This window comes from Phyllopteryx taeniolatus, chromosome 21, assembly GCF_024500385.1.
Source record: "Phyllopteryx taeniolatus isolate TA_2022b chromosome 21, UOR_Ptae_1.2, whole genome shotgun sequence".
NCBI lineage: Eukaryota > Metazoa > Chordata > Actinopteri > Syngnathiformes > Syngnathidae > Phyllopteryx > Phyllopteryx taeniolatus.
This window is the reverse complement of record NC_084522.1, coordinates 6,500,890-6,516,611: the sequence shown is the minus strand read 5'-3', so window position 1 is coordinate 6,516,611 and position 15,722 is coordinate 6,500,890. Positions and strand designations below refer to the sequence as shown.

Sequence of the window (15,722 nt, the reverse complement as noted above, 5' to 3'; positions counted from 1 at the left end):
TGCAATACCTATAGTGGACATACATTATGACGACTGTATTTGCTTTACTCCGCACGGTCAAAATAGGTCATTTAAGATCATCTGAATGCAATGAAAGCTGAAAATGCTGAAAAGTCACACAAAGCAAACTTTAAAGAAAATATGATACATGGCATTTAGTAACACACTGGATCAATACGTCAGGTATAGCAGTTATGTTTGTATTTTTTACAGAACAAAAATATAAATTAAACTTTTGTTTTTACTCCCATTTTTCATGAGCTTTACTCAAAGATGTAAGAAGTTTTTTCCTATCGCCACAAAAGGCCCATTTTCTCTTAAATGTTGTTGACAAATATGTCGAAATGTGTGAGCACTTCTCCTTTGCCGAGATAATCCATCCACCTCACAGGTGTGGCTTATCAAGATGCTGATTAGACAGCATACTCATTGTGTCTTGGCTGCACACAATAAAAAGCCATCATAAAACATTCAGTTTTACTGTACTAAGAGCAGAAAAGCAGTCAGTATCAAGGCACACCTTGAGACAAGCACATGCCACACCTGTGAGGATGAATCATCTCGGGAAAGGAGAAGTGCTCACTGTCACAGATTTAGACACATTCGTGAATAATATTGAAACGAAATAGGCCTTTTGTGTAAATAGAAAAAAAAAATGAAAAATGGGAGTAAAGTGCTGCATTTATATTTTTGTTCACTCATATTTTATTTTGCTGGATGTCCTCCACTGTTGTGCTTTGGTATAACCTTCCTATTTTGTTCAATTTGTTTTCAGTTAGACTGTTACACTGCTACACTGAAAACTGCGAAAAGGCCAAAGACGCTGAATCCGCAGCTAAAAGTAACCTTTCAAATCTGCTTGAATGCTGTTTAAGTGTCTATTCTCAGTGTGTATGAATGTGCCAGCAGGTTATAAACAGAGCGCCGAAGCGGAGGACAAACAATTCAAAAGTTTTGTGTTGAAAGTAGGACAATACAGCAGCCAGACAGAGGACACTGCAGCCTGAAAATAGGATTTCACAACGTATGCCGGCTCAGTTTTACGCAGATTAAAAACAAAAGTCACAATGCAATCACTTTGAATATGCTGTGAATTTTATTGCACATTCTTGTTTGGTCTTGCAAACGAACCTTTTCCCACTTTTTCGACCAAACAATCAAGTCAGGAGAATGGAATTGTCCAGAGTAGCTGATCTCGGGTCAGATGTGCACATGCCCAAATGACAAATGAGATGTGAAGCACTGGGAGATCAAGACTGATCCTACAACTGTGATTTGAGGGAGGGAAAATTCTATCCACATTTTAGTTTTAACTGCATGAAGCCAAATGACTGCAGGACCGAACGGGAAGGTGTGACTTTATGGGAGGTGTTGCGACTTTGTTTTGGGTCGTGATGGGATTTTCTTCCAAGGGAAAAGTCCCTTTAAGGTGTTGAGGCTTTGCAACTTTGTCCTTCAGCCCTCCAAATGAACACAAATATCATTCTAGCTAAGATTCCCCCCCCCCCCCCCTTGTTTTCTTGTGACAATACCTGCACCATGCTTCAAATCTTCATTTTTGGCAAACAACAAATAAATTAAAACACATTCATAGAAGACAATATGACATTTGAGGACGTGTAAAAAGAAAAGCACATACAGTACAGAAACCCCTCTTCGCCCTCCAAAACCAAAAAACAAGAGAAGCATTTGCATTTTTGTTCATCTCTGCAGTTTTTCCTCACTTTTCTTAAAAAAACAAAGAAAATATACACTAGGTAGCTACCAATCACAGTTGACATGCAAATATAATACAAGATAACCAGCTGTTAGTGTCTGCTAACTACCTAAATCTATCACAAAATGATTGGCTTCAAAGCAGCAAACACTCAATTTGGAGAGATTTTGTGGTATAATATGAATTCAATTTACAGTATTTCTGTACTGGTGAGCCATGAGAGGACTATACAATCAACCCGGAAATGAAACTTTAGTCATGTTATGTCTTTTGTTATGCTAGAAACACACTTTTTCTCCCACACATGCGCACCCACACGCATCCTCCAACCTCACTTCTCCGTCTGCCCTTCCTCTCCTAAAACAAACACAGCGGGGGGTAACGCAACGGGAACCGAAATGCCAGCGGGTGGAGGAGGGGGGCCGAGCGGGAGGTTTGACATCCTCCATCCTTTCGCTCTCAACCGCCCGTCTCTCTTTAATGACGCTTGGCGGAAATGTCAGCCCAATTAGCAGCTTTGCCGATGACATTTAACTGGCACATAGCAGAATGTAACGCGCGCGCGGAAGCCGAGCTGACAGGACGGACACATTTCAAATGCCTGAGTGGCGTCATCACGTACGCGATGTGGACTGAAGTATTGGGACTGAAGCAACATTGTGGACGATTTTACACAGATTGATTTCTGTACATTCTTACATACGTATAGTTAGCGTAATAGCATAATTCTAAGTCATTTTTAGTACTAAGGACTGATTAGACTGTTGAGAGTTGGTGTTTAGGAGGGAATCGTTCCCAATTGATGACAGTCAGGCGAGTGTACCTTCACACTGCAGTGGAACCAACTCTAAACATCCTTCCGTTTGCACATCCTGTCCTTTCCTAATACTACAGTCCAAAAATGTCCGTCTTGCAGAAAATCTTTTCGGAAGCAATTCCATATTTGTAATTTTCCTCTCCAGGTGTTCCAACATTGCCTCCTAGTCGTCTATGTTTTTTTTTATTCCTGTGCGTCCATTAAGTTGCCAATGCAGGTTTCCCCCATCTTGCAGCTCGCTGACATTTCCAAGAAGCACCCCCGCCCTATGTCCCTTTCTCTCGGCCTGCCCCCTTCCTAATACCCGCCGATGTCTCTCTCTGCGCAATCATGTGGTGCTCTGGAGCGTACATTCATTGCAATGGCGAACTCCCGCCTGCTGCGGTCAAGCCACGCAGGTACAGTAGATGTGCGCCTGAGTGTGTTCATAGCACAGCGGATTTCCTGCTAGACTTTGGTTGTTTTGTATGGATCACACAGACACACATATTCCCTTAAAACAGTAACACTTTAGGCCTTAGTGTCATTCACAGTTCATATTTTCTGTTTTAAAGGGCTCTGTCCCTTTCACGCATACACACAAAATGAGGCCCAACCATCTTAAATCACAAGGACCGAAGTGGTCTCATCAACACACACCGAGAGAGATGATTATCATTCTATGTATCATACAAAGTCTCTGCATAATGCAACACGTGACTTTTTTTCCCGTCCATTAGAAATCAAAATCCATCTACACAACAGTGAGCTCTGAATTTAGCCACAAAAGACAAGAAAGACGGTGGGCGAGACAGCTTGGAGAGAGGAGATACAGGGAGAGCGAGAGAGAGAGAGAGAGCACAGCTCCATGTACATTACAATCTTCGCGTTGCTTCCAAGTGTGGGCAACCGAACAGTCGACAGAAAAAAAAGAGAGGAAATGAAGGAGTGAGCGAGCGTAGAAGCAGGCACGCTGCCCATCTATTAAACATTAACAGCTTCATTTATATGCAAATGAGCCCACAGCCGTACGCAGACGACGAAGACTAATGGCGAAAGGAAAAGGAGGGGGGGGGGGGGGGGGGGGGAGGGCTCGAGGAGAGAGCGACAGGAGCAGGGATGAGTCTGCTTCATTCAGCTTCACAAGTCCACACTTTGTCCAATTGCACGTGCATGAGAAGAAAAAAACAAAAACAAAAAACTATTAAGGAAACAAATGCATCCCCAAATGCACACACACTTCCCACTCAGGCTTTTGCCAAAATGGGGAAGGAATTTCCCTGGGCGAGAGTGACGGCAAGTCACGTCCTGTAGAAGTGATGATGATGATGGTGGTGGTGGTGATGATGGTGGTGATCACTTGTCTGCATATTAAAAACAAATCCCCCAATTAACACACACACACACACACACACAAAGAAAGCTACAGCAAAAGGTGAGTGTGACAGATTGTTGAGTTAGCGTGCTGTGTCATTTTGTGCGTGGAGGTCAGGGGTCGGCGCTCAGCCGTCCGACACGGGCGGAGACACCCAGCCGTACTTCTCGTGGGTCTTCACCAACGACTTGAAGGTGGCCTCGGCTTCTTTACGGCTGAAGGCCTTCTTGGACTTGCCTGCTTTCCGACATATGCGCCCCTGCAAGAGGAAATGAATCATAATTATTCAAAAATCTCTATCAGTTGAAAAAAGACAAATGATATGAATGATGAAAGTGGAGTGGTCATTTGAATCTGGAGGAAAATCAAGCATCACAATTAATCGTTCCCCACTGAAATGAATGGAAAAGCCATTACCGCGTTTCAGTCCCACATTGTGCTCCTTTTAGTTCATTATAATACAGACACAAACAAAGACGAGTTTCACAACTGTAAGACATTTTAGCAATATTAGACATTTTTCACAGAGGATAAAGAACATACTGCCTGTGAGTATTGTTATGTTGTCTTGTGTCTTATGTGTTGCTGCACCGCTGCTTAAAGTGTTATAACACACTAACATCAATGCCATGAGCCAGTTTATGGCGTTTTGCACTGCGTGTTAGCAGTTATGTTGTTGTTTTAAATACAAAATGTGCAATAGTTTTTATTTTGTTTAGTTTGAAACTTAAACTGGGAGTGGCAATCAACAGCTAGAAGGCTTTTTTTAAATTGTTCACTATTTGCCAAACTGCTGCTTGTTGACTTGAGTTCACTGCCACCATCTAGCATTCGTATCAATAAATACCATTAATCAGTTTAAGATGCGCCCCCAAAAACTCATTTTGTTGTCGCTGCTCATCCTCATTAGATCGCGGACGAGCTGGTGTCTTATCGCAGCTGACTTCAGGGCGAAAGGCGGGGTACACCCGGGACTGGTCGCCAGTCAATCGTAGGGCATATATGGACAAATAAGTAGTCACACTAACATATACAACTTAAGACAATTTAGAGACGCCAGTTATCCTATGAAACGTTTTTGGAATGTGTGTGGAAGTCACAGTACCTGCAGAAAATCCACGCAAGCATGGAGAGAACATGCAAACTCCAAACAGGCTGGCCCGAGTCGAGGTTCGAACCCCAAACCTCATGAGGAAGTTGGAGAATCATCAACTCGTTTAAAAAAAAGTCATTATTAAACAGGGTCCACGTTGATCCAAACCAATTTGCAATTTCCAAATGAAACCCGTATTCTGTACAGAATTCAATCAGCGGATTACTTGGACCCAGTGGTATAAAATAATTGTGCACTACGTCAAATTTTTCTTTTTTTTTTTCCCCCATTCAGTTTCAATCACTGCAGCTACTCACTGAAACTGAGTAACAGAAGAGGCGTATGCAAGTAGAGCGTAGACAACGTTTCAGTGCAATGATACACAAGACAATAGTGCTTCGGTAAATTGCGACAACTAATCTTTTTTGCTTGACCTTGTCAGGATGTTGTTGAGTCTTTGTCACCTCGGAAAACCATTATCAATGACACAATGTTCTTGAAAAGGTGATAAGGTAGGTTGAACAACAATTTGAAACATGTCAAATGGCGATAGCAGAGAAAAGCAGTGCAAAGAGTTCTTGTGTGGGAGCCAGGATGAATGTAAAATAGAAACAGTGTATGTCAGAGATGAAGCTAGTCACTTGAGTTCATGGATTATTTAATTAATAAAAAAGGCATCATCACACAGTGTTGGCTAAACTGCATGGGCATTGTAAATCTGCCCAATGGTCACCCGGCATGCGGACAGGATGATTTATGGCTGTGTTGTGGGTTTTCTACTGCACAGTTTGTTTTATAACACTGCACCACTTCCCTCAGCTGCTTTCTTGGCTGGCGGCTTTCTGCTCAAACTAATCAAACAATGTTTCTAGGACCAGCCTTTCTGCATGCTGCACTGCAGTTCAGATAAATACTTGGACAGTATTGCTCGCATTATTATTATTATTATTATGCAAATGCTGTCTGTGCCTTAATCCTTCTCTCATATTGTGAGTTACATTAGAAATACACAGCACGAATGAGGCATTATGGTGTCACTTTACAGCATGAATAGTTTCAACACGTCTGGTAGCAGTTCATCAAGAAATGCTGTGGTTAATGGGCTGTGTACAAATACATCTGTGTGTGCTCTATTGTCTACTAGGGTGTACGCCGATTAAACTGGGCTAAGGTCGAGGAGCACATTTATTGAGTTGATTAGAAAACGACGTATGCTTCATAAGGAATTAGGATTGCAAAATTCAATTCATGTTATGGGAATGAACAGGAAATTATGGGTTTTTGCACAAATGGATGCGGCTGAATTGCATGTTAGCCGTCACAGCAAACTGTTGTTGGAGATCAGAGCATCATCTCATTATTCTTATTGGAACAACCACTGAAAGTGTCCAACTCATCCTCGTGAATAGCTCAAGTTTTGGAATCATTGTCCATTATCATTAATGGGGGTCACCAACCCTTTTGAAATTGCAAGCTACTTCTTGGCGACTGATTGATGGCAATGGCGAACGGTTTGCTAGGTTCCAAAGCTGTTTGATAGTGCTGAGGTCAGGGCTCTCGAGTTCTTCCACTCCAAACCCATCCAACCATGCCTATATTGACGTTGCTTAATCCACTAGGGACACAGGAAAAAAAAGCCTTCTCAAATCTGCTCCCAGAATATTGAAATCAGAGACTGGTCCAAATGGTAAGATTACAAAAAAAGATTCAGTGAGCACTGAATACCATATGCGTAATATGATAGATTTACAGTTAGGGCTGGGCGAACATTCATATTATGGTATAAATTAATTCCGCTTACGGTAACTATATCCTGTCTGGAGCTGGGAAAACAGGGAGGACAGGTGACTGTTCGACATAGACGCACGTACGGCTGGAAACTCCTCCAGCTACAGTAAGTGGTCGGATGTGCTTGAAGCCATTTTCCCACTGAGGAAGATGCCATAACGTAATCAAAACGCGTTATCGCGATTGTTCAGTAGAATCCAAATCTATATCGTCAAGCAAATTTGTACTGTCTGCCGCATGTACGGTACATACAAAGCACCCCTAGTTACACTTTCCAATTCAATCCTTGTATAAAACACGGGCCTCATTTCAGCAGCAAACTTGACACACTTTCTCCCTTGCAATTGCTATCCTGCCATTTGTCCTCATTTTTCGCAAATTATTGTGAAATCAATCGCTTGCAACCAATGCCCATTGCTTTTTTTTGTTTTTTTTAAACTGTGCATTGTGAGAGGACAATGACACGCCTTAATAGGCCTGTTATGTCATAATGTCACAGACGTGTTGGCTTGCTCGGCTCCGGAGGCAGGGATCACATACGATCTAATTAGCGATGCATACCTTACACACCACATACGGTTGCTCTCGCCACCTCAAAATGGCGCCTGTTGACTTGCTGATGTGCCTCATTATTGCTGGCTATTGTTAAAGACTTTGCTGCCATGGCGATGCAGCGGCAAGGAACATTATTGAACGAGGCGGCTTTTTCTTTTTTTTTTTTCTTCCCTCTTCCCCCCGACACGAGGCCTCTGGTCTGTCGTTGGTGGGTTCTCTTATTTGCGAGCATGTGAGAGGGCTGGTGAATGTATCAACCTTACAAAAAAGTCTGTGACCTGAGGCTGAAACGCGGAAATTGCGCATTCATTTGTGGAATCACACTCTCGGACACAAAAAAATAAAATAAAAAATGTTCGCCAGTGTTGTTAGATGGACAGAAAGTAAGAAAGGGAGAGTTGGTTTAATGAGTGAGTGCCCGGGGCCTACGCAGTCCCATGTCAGTGTTTATCTATTTGAGCAAAGTGCTTGCTTGCGGAGGGGGACACGCTCGCGCAGAGTGGCTGTTGGCTAATTGTATGAATGGGAATCAGTCAATGGATGGAACAGGACAGGCAATGGCGAGGCCCCGTTGCAAGTTGGGAATCGGCGCTAGGGGACCGGAGGCGGTGTGTTGCATAATGTAGACATGTGCTTCAAGAGGTCAGGATGAACAAACAAGAGATCAATTGTGGTCTCATCAGATCACTGAGCCCCTCTGGGACTGATAGTTGGGGTTATCAGAGGATAAAATCATGCTTCAAAAAAAGTTACCACTCAACTTGCTGTTAGGAGTCATAACCAGAATGAAATTTTGTGACCATAGAGCGCTGAAAGCACTTACACCCCACAGTAAGCACTAATGGGACGGTTCATTAAACTAACATGTTACTGATGATGTCACCATGCTTGACTGGGATGTCTGGGAGAAAAACAAAAAACTGAAAAATGAGTAGACTGGAAAACAAAAGTGAAACAGTTGACTGGCCACTGGATATTGAACACGATAAGAATTAAAAGGCCAGCATACTGTATATGTAAAGGTCAGACAAACAGTGTTGCAATGTTTGCGGTGAAAATGAGATAATGACTGTTCTACAGGGCAGCGCATCGACTACGTGGTTAGCATGCCTGCCTCACAGTTCTGATGTTTGGGGTTCCAATCTCGGCGTTGGCCTTCCTGTGTGGCGTTTGCATGTTCTCCACGTGACTGCATGGGTTCTCTCCGGATAGCACGGCTTCTGCCGCCATTTGAAAAACATGCATGTAAAATCAATTGAAGAGTGCCCTTTAAACTGTCCAGAAGTGTGAATGTTTCCCCCCTGCTATTGGCTGGGATAGGCTCCAGCTCACCCATAGAAAATGGATGGAAGGGCTGTTGTGCACAAATTATGCACAGCTTTTTTTTCTTTTACACCATCTTTTGTTTTCCTTATTTAAATCGTGCGCTTTTAAAAAATGTGTTTACCAGCTCATGCATCAATTTCCTTCACATGACTAATAAAGTATGTCTCGCTATCATTTGAAGCTCAGTTTTACTGAAATAGTTTTTCCACTTTGTTTGGGGGCGAAGATTTAGAACCATAAACTGATCTGTCCGCGGTGCAAATAGACTACAGAGGAGACTATCTTACAACACCAACTAGACGACATATCAATTATCCCAGTTGTCTCATTAGATGAACCTAATTGTTTCATTTTCCATGAACCACAGTGAACCAGTCACAGAAGACAAATAACATGGTCAGGATGCATTTTATGTTTCTTTTAAATGTGCATTTGATATCTAATACAGCTCAAGCAGCTGAAAAGCAAAATTGATGAGTAGAAATACAAATGTCTCATAGTAACAAGTCATGTCCTTAGTGTGTGCCTGTCTGGCTTCCTACTCCTGTCAACTTTCTCTGTCCTTTCTCTGCTCGGTGAGGCAGTGGAGCCTCCTTCTGCGGGAAACACAAATGACCGTACCCACCCAATATTTGACTACTTATATACAGAGGTAAATAATTCATTTAGCTTTTTGTTGTTTTATAATAAACCGCAGAGAACATTTACGTGTCTCCTACTAATGGCATTGGAAGAGAAAGCAAAGAGAAAGAAAAGACTCAAACCTATGACCTACATACTATATACATTCAGTGTGTGTGTCTTGTGTGCGTGTCTCACTGTTGACTTTCATCGCACCACATAAAACCCCCTTCCCCTAAAAATAGAGCTTCTTCACAAGGAACATCAAGGTCATCCGCCAAGGATGCATACACACGTGTGTATTTAGGATTTACATGGCTTCGAGTGCGTGAGCGATGATCTGCTTGGGAAAATGCAGTGCATGCAAACTCTGGAGGTGGAAGACACACACGCACGCACGCACACACACACACACACACACACACACACACACACACACACACACACACACACACACACACACACGAAGACACGTCCTGCACATCCACGTTAATCAATACTGTTTCCATTAGACACAAGGAGACACTGCAGCACATTTAGTGAGCGGTGCAGTCTTCAATCTGCCAACCGGGAGGCCGCGCGCGCGCGCACACACACACACACACACACACACATGCGCACACACAGAAACGATTTGTCTCATCTCAAATAGGAGACGCTTCATAAACTAAACAAAAAAGCATGACAATATGGGGTTACATAGAGGATAATCTGGTGTTCTGGGGGCAATATCTATCACGCTGTTGAAATCAGGGTCTCGTTGAGCAAGAGAAAGCAGATTCCGCCATATTTTTAACGAAAGTTCTCCAGGTTATAACGTGGAGTGCATTTGAGGATGCAGCCATTTCCGTCGGAAGCGCGGAGATGCCGCACGACACCGAGGGGGGGCTGCGATTTGAGGGGATTACATAATCTAGTTGATCTAAATCACACAGGTCTGCAATCGTGGCATCCCGCCGCCTGCTTTTCTATCCAGTGGTGTTCTAATTATTATTATTACTTGGTAAATATGTGAAGGGGGGAAAAAGACACACATCACGCGCCTGCGTGACTTTCACTGGACGGCGATGCGGCTCTTTGTTACCAGAGGATGCTGACTGATGAAAGGCAATCAAACAGGGACTGCAGAGAGGCACTGAGGGAGGGAGCTTGCCGTAAAAAAAACTTCCCTCAATCTTCTATAGCGCTTGTCCTCATTAAGAGCTGCAGCCTATCGCCACCTGCATTTGGGCAAAGGACGGGGTACACCCTGAACTGGTCGCCAGCCAATCGCAGGGCACAGAACAACACATCCAATCACTCACATTCACATCTATGGACAACTTAAGAGTCTTCAATTAACAGAACATGGATGTTTTGGGAATGTGGGAGGAAGTCACAGAGAAAACCTACAACTTCATAACTGTGAGGAAGACTCGTCGGGCCCCCTGCTGACTCCTTTTCAAACCGTTTAATAGTTTTCAGTTTCATTCATTTGTGTCAGAAAATCAATATTGTGCTAGTGTCCATTAAAAAGCACATACCAGAGTCTTTGGATCCAAAAATTAACTAAAATGAAAGTGGTGCCTTGAGATACAAGTGGAATTTGTCAGATCGCAAATCATCTTTTTGAACGGAAATGCTATTAATCTATTCCAGAACCCCCCACCGAATAAAACCCCCACCAAAAATCATTTGCACTTGTTTTTTAAGAAAAATTACACTCTTGTCCGTCCTTGTTCTTCTGAGGGGTTAATTGGTAGTTTGCAAACCATCTCATTGGTGCATTACTGCCACCAACTGATGTTGTCCTTCCACTGCAAGGGCACCAGGACCCCAATCTGAATTGATGGTGGTAGTGTTATTATATTATAAAGCTACAACATATAAAAACACTATAGGAGTGTTATATAATAGTGTTGGTGGCCGGATTTCGTGAAGCTTGCTGCCGCCATCCAACAGCGGGTGCTTGGAGTGCACTTGTATCTCAAATATTTGCTCTCATCTCAAGACAAGAAAAAAACCCTCGTAAATCAAGGCACTCGTATCGCAAGGTTACCACTGTTATGCCGTTTATTGGACCATATTTGTCCACGCGGGAGGAACCCACGAAGAGAATCCACGCTAGCACAGGTGAACGTGAGATTTGTGCCGCCATAGAGAAACATAACTATTAATAAGATGAGAAGAGAGCATATGAGTGAGCTGGAATGCATCGAAATTGCTCCAATGTGTGTAAAAAGCCACCTCGGCAGCAACAGAGATATCATCTCACCTGTCCTTTTACGAGGCTGGCCGCAAACTGCCTCATGACGGCCTCCACCGTGTAGGCGCTGGACCACCCCCGGGGGGTCAGCAGCTCCATGCAAATGGCGCCGCCGTCCAACACGTAGCCGTTCTCCAAGCGGGGCGTCAGCACCCGCATGAAGGGCGGCGAGAAGGGGAAGTTGTCGGGGAAGGTGACGTTGAGCAGGATGAACTCGGTGCTGGTCTCCTTCATGTCCTGCCACAGCGCCGAGTCCTTGTCCACCTGGTGCAGCTTGACGTTCCAGTCGAACAGGTTGTCCTCCACCAGCTCCACCGTGATGAAGTTGTCCCCTAACCTCCGGATCTCCTGCAGCTCCTTCATCAGCCTGCGCGTCCGCACTTGGGTGCAGTGATGCCGGTGAGGGGCGAGCGCAGGTACGGAGGAGGCTCCGGTGCTTTTATTCCCGCCTCCTCCGGTTTGCTGTTGTTGCTGCTGCTGCTGCTGCTGTTGTTTTTCCTTGGCCTCCTTGCCCGGCTTCTCCTTGTCCTTGCCCTGCTGGTCCAGCTTCCTGGCCTTAATCTCCGGGGTGCTGAGGATGTTGGTGTCGTTGGCCGTCTGACAGTGTTTGTTGTTTTTCTGGTTTCCTTTGGTGCCCTTTAAAGAGCCTTGGTGGTGTTTGGGGTCCTCGGTGTCACGGTCGTGCAGGCGGATCAGACCGATTTTCCGCAGTAGAGTGGCCATAATTTAGTTTACGGATCTGGTTTTGATTTCTCCACCGATCCCCCCCTGCAGAGGGTCGAGATTGCACCCTTTCCCCCCACGCCGGTAAGGATGTGGACTACTGAGTTCACCTTGCTTGCACCACTCTCAGCTCTCTCTGCCTTCACTGCAGCCGTCGGGGGTGAACACAGCCCACGATCCTGCGCTTTTTTTCCTCTCAGTGCATCATCACCGCACGGCGTGACTACACATAGAAATCGGGAAACAATTAGCAGATGACAGCAATTCAACCCCCTCCCTCCCCCCCTCCACAATAACATTGTAAAAACGCAGTTGGGACGACGGGAAATTCAATGCGTTTAAAAAGATGCACGCTCGACGTCATTACATCGAAATGTATTGCATTCAATGAATAACAAAACGGTCACAAAAGCCGACAGTGACATACACGATAATGCAATAAAAGCAGATGAGGTCACAAATCTAACACCTGCATTATGAAGACGAGTGTCCCCCTTTTCACGTTCCCTTGCCAATAAACAATATCAAACCATGAACTCGCTTACCCAATGCGTAAAATCCAGAGTGTCTTCTGCTGACAGCGTACAAATAAAAATAAAAAGACAATCCGGCAGATCCGCGAGACTTTCACCGAGCCGAGCTGCAGGAAAGCGCTTCGTGCGTGCCTTCGTGCGTGTGCGCGCGCAGCCGCTGCAGCTCGAGTAATGTAGAGGAGGACGAGCGAGCACACTCACTTCAACGCTCAGCAGCCCACATGCCCCTCACCCTGCAAACGCACGCCTTTCAAAGTAAAGCTCGTGACGTGCGGTGTCGAGATGTGTGTGTGTGTGTGCAGCAACTCCAAACCAATCATTTAGAGAAAATGAATAAATAAATAAATAAAATAATACAACATAGCGAAAACCGAAACATCAAAATATGCATAACGTGGTAGGTGTCACTGCAAGTGTGGTGCTATGCAACAATGTTCGCTCGCGAGGTCATGTAATGACATCATCCACAAGAAAAGCATAACATTTTAACATTTCAAACAGCACAGGATGTCTTATTCGTGTGTTATAATGTTTATATTACGTATAATGCAACGACTCGTCATCAACGCTGTGACGACTTGTGTCGTTGCTCCGATGGACGCTTTTATGGCGAAGGCGGGGCTGGTGTCATTTCCTGTTCATTTGCGGGTTGAAGAATTGCGAGATTACTCTTATGTATCTAAATATCTGATGTAAACTGCTATTCATTTATTACACAAATGCGTATTTTCCCACACATAATACATTATTTTCATTTTTTAAATTCAGTGGTTAAGTGGTGGCTCTTTCCTGGTCAGGTCTTTAGTTTCTGTTAATTGAATACATTAAGAATTGAAGAAGATTTTTGGAAATTTTTAGGAATATATTAAATTAATATTTTGAGGGAACATTGCAACGTTTTGTTTCGCTATTTAGTGCTTACAAAAAACGGCCGTATTTCAGGCAACGCGACGTTATGAATCAGAAAACGACACCCAATTCATTGGTCATCACCATGGCAACTGGAAAAGACGAGCAGCCATTGGCTGGTTCGTTGCCGTAAAGCACTGCTGCGCTTGAGCGACGCTAGCCTCGGTGGCTAATGGTAGACCGCCGATTGTTTTGGCACACCACATCAGTTTTAAGCCATTTTCCGCTTTAGAGTAACATTGAAATGGCGGAGAAAAATGAAAACCTCGAAGAGCATCTGGAGAAGTTTGTCGAAAATATTCGGCAGCTCGGAATAATCGTCAGCGACTTCCAGTCGAGCAGTCAAGCGGGACTCAACCAAAAACTGTGAGTCATGTTAGATTTGACGCGTAAACATTGGAGGTCAGTGGGCAAAACTCGATGTGGCTTATTTGACAGAAATCTGATGATAACGGGACTGCAAGACATCGAGAAGTGCCGTCAACAGCTGCACGAGATCAACGTACCACTGGAAGTCTTTGAGTGAGTCTGCATGATGTTGTTGCCTCGTCTTTCTAACAATGTTCTACTTGTTTTAACCTTTACATGTTTACTGTTAGATGTAATTTCCCCCCCCCCCCCCGCCCCCAAGAAAAAATAAAAAATAATAAAAAATAAAAAATTCACATCACGTGTTTACCTTGTCATACATATGTATCTTTATCTGTTGTCGTGAACTTTTACCTCAGTTCTTTTCTGAATTATGCTTCCCATGAAAAAACACAATATGCAAAGTATGTGATGACTGACAGCATTGTATGTGATATTGTTGACATTATTGATGATCATTCCACAGCATGTTGAACTAGTGTTAAGTACGCCTGCCTCATAGTTCTATGTTTCGGGTCTGAATCCAGACCTGTGTGGTTTTTTTATGGGTAGTCAAGCTTCCTCACACATTTAATGCAGACAAGCGCTGTAGAAAATTGATGGATGGATGAAATGTTTTCATTATAAGTGACGTGACTTGTACAATGTGTGCTTTGTCTTTGATATATTATTATTCAGATATATCGACCAGGGTCGAAACCCACAGTTGTACACTAAGGAGTGTTTGGAGAGAGCCTTGGCCCGCAACGAGCAAGTTAAAGGAAAAATTGACACCCTGACGGTAAGAAATAATACAGCGAGTCTTAAACAATTGGACATACCTTAATTCAAGGCTAATTTGTTCTATTACAGAAATTCAAGAGTCTTCTCATCTCCGAGCTCGGCAAAGTCTTCCCGGAGGAGATGTCGAAATATAAGGCGATACACGGCGACGACGCCCCTTCTTAGTCACTCCTGCACTGTCATCCCTGACCTGTCAATCTGTGATCAGGACATTTTAAGCCTTGCAGCGGTCGGACCGCAACCACACTGAGCCAACATTCTTCTTTCTCCTAAAAGTTCATTTAAATGGAGTGTGTTGGCCGGACAAATGTGTGTGTCCTTGTCGCATGGACATTGTATTAACAGCAGGGTAAACTTAAAGTTCCGTACCGTACAGAAGCTCCTTCCTGACTCTCTGTGAAGCGGTGGTACTTACACTATTTATATCTTTTTGTAACAATAGATAACAGCATATAGTAACAACATTTGTACACAAGCTTTTTGCTCAGGCCATGGTAATTCACAATGCAGGTGCCATTTGTTTAGGCCTGCTCTTTATTTGTATCCTGTTTGTATTAAAGGTTTGGTAAGTAAATAATCATTGTTGGACTGACTGACTGTTCATTTTAAGAGATAAGGAGCATTAGTCCATTGTCTGTTTTTGCCGGCTCACTTTTATTAGTGAAGCGTCTCCAAAATAATTTTTATTAATTATAGGTACCCTCATGCAAACAAAATTAAAATACGGTATAAAAATCCTCTGTACAGTAAAATACACAAACAGAAAATAACTTACATTAACAATAAGTGAAGGCTGTTCATCATACTTTCTCCTAATTTGTACTCGTGTGTAATGAGAAAGCAAAAATACACTAAGCATTCTGAGTAGAAATACAGACGGGTCATGTAA

At 43.5% G+C, this 15,722-nt stretch overlaps 2 protein-coding genes across 2 annotated transcripts; one reads left to right on the top strand and one right to left on the bottom strand.

The window, feature by feature from the left end:
• Positions 1-1,073: 1,073 nt before the first annotated feature.
• On the bottom strand, positions 1,074-12,992 carry ube2ql1 (ubiquitin-conjugating enzyme E2Q family-like 1). The gene is made up of 3 exons (XM_061760545.1): positions 12,785-12,992; positions 11,526-12,462; positions 1,074-4,147 (listed from the first exon to the last, which is right to left on the bottom strand). Exons 2-3 carry the CDS (start codon positions 12,237-12,239, stop codon positions 4,016-4,018), a joined length of 846 nt encoding a protein of 281 aa, XP_061616529.1. The 5' UTR covers positions 12,240-12,462; positions 12,785-12,992; the 3' UTR covers positions 1,074-4,015.
• An 814-nt stretch (positions 12,993-13,806) lies between these two features.
• On the top strand, positions 13,807-15,413 carry med10 (mediator complex subunit 10). Its single transcript, XM_061759744.1, has 4 exons — positions 13,807-14,047; positions 14,120-14,203; positions 14,729-14,831; positions 14,903-15,413. The coding sequence occupies exons 1-4, from the start codon at positions 13,926-13,928 to the stop codon at positions 14,996-14,998; spliced, it is 405 nt and encodes a 134-aa protein (XP_061615728.1). The 5' UTR covers positions 13,807-13,925; the 3' UTR covers positions 14,999-15,413.
• Positions 15,414-15,722: the final 309 nt, after the last annotated feature.